The sequence below is a fragment of the Sphaeroforma arctica genome, assembly GCF_001186125.1.
Source record: "Sphaeroforma arctica JP610 unplaced genomic scaffold supercont1.573, whole genome shotgun sequence".
NCBI lineage: Eukaryota > Ichthyosporea > Ichthyophonida > Sphaeroforma > Sphaeroforma arctica.
In genome coordinates this window covers 37343-41643 of record NW_014039985.1, presented here as the reverse complement: position 1 = coordinate 41643, position 4301 = coordinate 37343, and the positions used below count along the sequence as shown (strand labels likewise).

The window sequence follows — 4301 nt, the reverse complement described above, 5'->3', positions numbered from 1 at the left end:
TATATATATATATATATATATATATATATATATATATATATATATATATATATAGTGTGTGTGTAGTAGTAGAAAGTAATATATATATATATATATATATATATATAATATAGTATATATATAATAGTGTGTGCGTAGTATATATATATATATATACGTATATTTATATATGTGTGTGTATATATATATATATGTGTGTGTGTATAACTTGTACATTTGCGATTATGCATAGGCATGCATATAGACGTACAGAATAAAAACTGCCTTATTAATTAACTACGGTGGCACAGAGATTCTGCCTACAATGATTGTGCTTGTGTACGAACTGTCGATTGCATCATGGGTTTTGCATTCGAACACCATATCATGAATCGAACCAATGCTTCTCGAAAGTAGACTCGAACTTGACTGGTTACTGGCAATGTTTAAATGTGCCATTTAATTGATTTCATGTCTCCTCACTGGTGTATTTATCCCAAAATTGTTTGGCAATTACACTCTCACTCCTATAGGCCTCCATGCTCAGGAACTGGTATGGTGCCGTGAATTCGATAGACATCACCTGGCCATGGTATGAAGATCATTATATCAAAAAATGGCCAAAACTGCATGTGAATAACGTCCCATGACATGCGTGCATCAACAGAGCTACATTTGATAGGATATGTTCGTCAGAAATTTCACTATACGCACGTGATTATTATAAATCGTTTAAACGGATCAAATTAAATGTAAAACAAAAACTACTACATAAACGCGTTAAAGGATCCACGGGCGTGCACATGTCTTTCTTACCATATACATGCGCTAATGTATACGAACAACAGATAAAAAGAGGAAAATGCCGCCATAAATAATCACAAACATTTGCTCATAGAGCAGAGTGTATATATAGAATGTGCTGAAAACTGGTTTTGGATATTGTATACCACAGATACATATGTAAACGAATATATATATATATGATACATTTGCAAACGAAATAAGTGATTATGCCTTTCTTTGAAATGTGTGTTGTATAAATTGTGTACGAACACGCACAATCGCAATTATTGCCACTGGTGTACGAACGACCAGACCTGCGTTCAAGTGCAAGTGTGAAAAACTTGGGGCGATAATACAAGTATTTTTGATGCGAACGCAATGGAGCGCGCGCATTCAATCGCGTGCGTCAATGCACAATTGGCGTAGCAATGAACTACAAATTGATAGAAGACATGCCAAAAGACGCATATACATTTCCTTTAACAGCTTGACAATACTCATCGAGATTGCTTATGCTTATAGAGAAATACATTCATATGACCTTATCGCCAAACTTCTGAGTATCCCGTTACAAAGAATAGCCCATCAATAATTTTGTACTTCTCCCCGAGAACAACATATTCCGGGAAACCAAAAGATTTACATTGTATACGTGCTCCCGCCAATTTCCCCATTTGAATGTCTGGTGTGGCTCTATTTACAAAATTGTGTGCGTGACAACATATTCAGAACACTTGCAACAATTTATTATCCGGATACAACTTGGGCGACTGCCAAACATATAAAGTATACAGACTAAAGAGAACATACCTGGTCAAGAACGTTGAGCACAACAAACATGACCTGTAGCTTTAGATCATTCATTGAGTATTTAGACTGGTCGCACATCTGGAACGCGTTGTTGATCATCACCCTTCCAATCTTTGTAACACATGCGAAATCCCCTTTTATAAACGCTCTTGTGCTCGCACGTAGTTCGTCATGTACGGCTTGCTTGGGTGCTTCAGACAGCGGCAGCTTCCAACTCTCAAACATCTTGGCTATCTGATCTGTGACGGGATGGTTCATCTTGATATATGCCTCAGTCATTTCTACAACCTTACTACCACTCTCTTCCAAGGCCTTACTCAGTGCTGGCCCGTCTTCCTCAACATAGGCCTTGCTATCAAACTGGTAGAGTGTGGGTATAAGCACCATTAGAGAAGCCCACCGCCTGAGAAGCTCAATGGGCTTCGCATCAACTCTAGGATCAGGAGCGCCCGTAATCACACTGTCGATCCCATGCCCATCCATCTCACATGCACATGCCATAAAATAAGAACTGCAGCGTCCACAATGTACCAACGCTTGTTGGTTCGCAAGGTTCAGTGATCCATCGTCGTTCTGAATAGGTTGATCGGCAGGTACTTCACCCTTTTTGAGAATATTGGAGAGGGTTTCTGGCTCTTCTGAGACTGACATCTTCACTGAAAGAATTGATTCACGGGTTGTAATTAGTAAGTGCACTGACAGATTCTTCCGAGATATATATGTAGGACATCTTCTTCGTTTTAATTTTTATTTTTAGAAATATCATTATGACTCTCAACACAAGAACAATGTGTCATCAGTTTTTTGTCCACGTGCACTACATATAATATTGTTGTTCGACAATCATCAGGAGTTCTGGTCCTTCAGGAGCCATCCATTGATCATTTGGCTGCCAGCGTTGTGGGTAATCCGTAGTTGCGTACATACTCCATTTCGAAGGATGATCTTGATGCCCATCATCCTTGAACCTATTGCTGGGCTGTACATAGACCTGTAGGCTGTACATAGACCTGTAGGCTGTACATAGACCTGTAGGCTGTACATAGACCTGTAGGCTGTACATATACCTGTAGGATGTACATAGTACGGAAAGATCGACGAGCACAAGTATTTAGCGCCTCCGCCCTACAGAGGACAGATGTAATTATCAAAATATAAATAAAAGATGTATGCATTTATATTGCTGTTCAAGAGAGACAAGAGGGCTTTGATATTGCTTTTACCACATGCTTCTTCGTCCGTTCATCCGTCGTCGTCTCTCTCTCTCTCCGAGGTAGTTTGAAGTTTCAGTTTGTTGTACGAAATTTGTGTTTTTTTGCACGGCCATCTGGAATCTGGATCAGGTTGTTCTATTTTAGGAGGCTATGATCCGGGTCTCGCTAGATTTACGATTTCCGCTACGACTAAAACCTGATTTCTGCTCGCGACCCTATTCCAGATTCCAGAGGGCCGTGTTTTTTTAGTAGAAGGCCAGTAGGCTACAATCTACAGACATCATGATACGTTTGTATGAAATTCGGAATTCCACATATTATAGAGGAGGCCAAAAATAAAAGTGGTTCTGTGTTTTGATAGGTAGAACAAATCGCAAATGATAATGAACCAGCCACACAGATTTGCATAATCGAAATATGTTGGTGCTCAAAGTTTAATTACACATTGTAATCATCGTACATATGTATAATTGTATATGTTGTATTTATACAGATGTATAACCACTTTTTTATATACTTCCAAGCTCACAGCTGCACATACTCGAATTCAAAATATAAACAATGAGCGAACGATCTCCTCTCATGCCACCTCAACAGGGGAGTGCAGTGTATCCCCCCCTATACCCCCCACCGACAAGTGCACCACCACCGCAACCGCAGCAGTCAGAGTCTACTTTACATCAAACTTACGACTTGGCTAAACACGGCGGCAGATATGCAGGTAGTATATATTTTATATCCTGTATATGTTCTAGCTGTCCTTATTTTTATGACTTGATGGAATACGATGGTAGATATGGAGGTAGTGAATTGATTTTGTATGTACTAACTAGGTTTGTCGGGATATACATAGCATCATATTTATAACTTGGCTAAATAGCGACAGTATGGAAGTATACATTGCAATTTACCTGTGCAACAGCTTGTGCTTTGTAATCCCATGACTTCACTAAACTATACGATATGTGTGTAAGTAGTGCTATCAAAGTGTGCGCCAATTATATAGGCATGTGATAATATGATGTCATTTATTACTATTGTAAAGTTTTCAACATGTGACGACGATCAACAATACACTGTATAGGCTTCATATAATTTGCTTGATAGAGTACATGGGAATTAGAATATTGCTTAGAATATATGTGTTCAAAACGAATTCGAAATACGATAACCCAAGTATTGTTAAGCCTATGATCAGTACAAATTCCATATATAGCTATATAATCACACATTCCCATTTGTTGTCACCAACGTTTGATATATTGGTGTAGACGTGCGTACAGGTATGTGGGATTCTATCTCTGTTATTCTATATAAATATGCGGTATCATGCAGCGAACGGTTTATAATCTTGATCCACGCACCTTGCTAATATTACGCATAGCCATTTACATGCTATACTGTGAGGAGTTGTCTCCAGGAAGTACATAACTTCTCTTCCTGAGGATTACACGTTTCATTTTCTCTACAATGCATGCGCATATATGTGCCTCTTATGATGGAATGCGATAT

At 38.7% G+C, this 4301-nt stretch overlaps 1 protein-coding gene across 1 annotated transcript; it reads right to left on the bottom strand.

Annotated features, from left to right (window-relative positions):
• Nucleotides 1-408: 408 nt before the first annotated feature.
• SARC_07326 (hypothetical protein) lies at nt 409-2705 on the bottom strand. The gene is made up of 3 exons (XM_014298740.1): nt 2624-2705; nt 1576-2566; nt 409-562 (listed from the first exon to the last, which is right to left on the bottom strand). Exons 2-3 carry the CDS (start codon nt 2224-2226, stop codon nt 449-451), a joined length of 765 nt encoding a protein of 254 aa, XP_014154215.1. The 5' UTR covers nt 2227-2566; nt 2624-2705; the 3' UTR covers nt 409-448.
• Nucleotides 2706-4301: the final 1596 nt, after the last annotated feature.

Bases quoted from the DNA above. Each gene is read 5' to 3' on its own strand.
- SARC_07326 (XM_014298740.1), bottom strand. From the start codon at position 2,226: ATGTCAGTCTCAGAAGAGCCAGAAACCCTCTCCAATATTCTCAAAAAG. The intron at 563-1,575 runs GTATGTTCTCTT...TACCATGGCCAG, and splicing joins TGCTCAACGTTCTTGACCAG to GTGATGTCTATCGAATTCAC.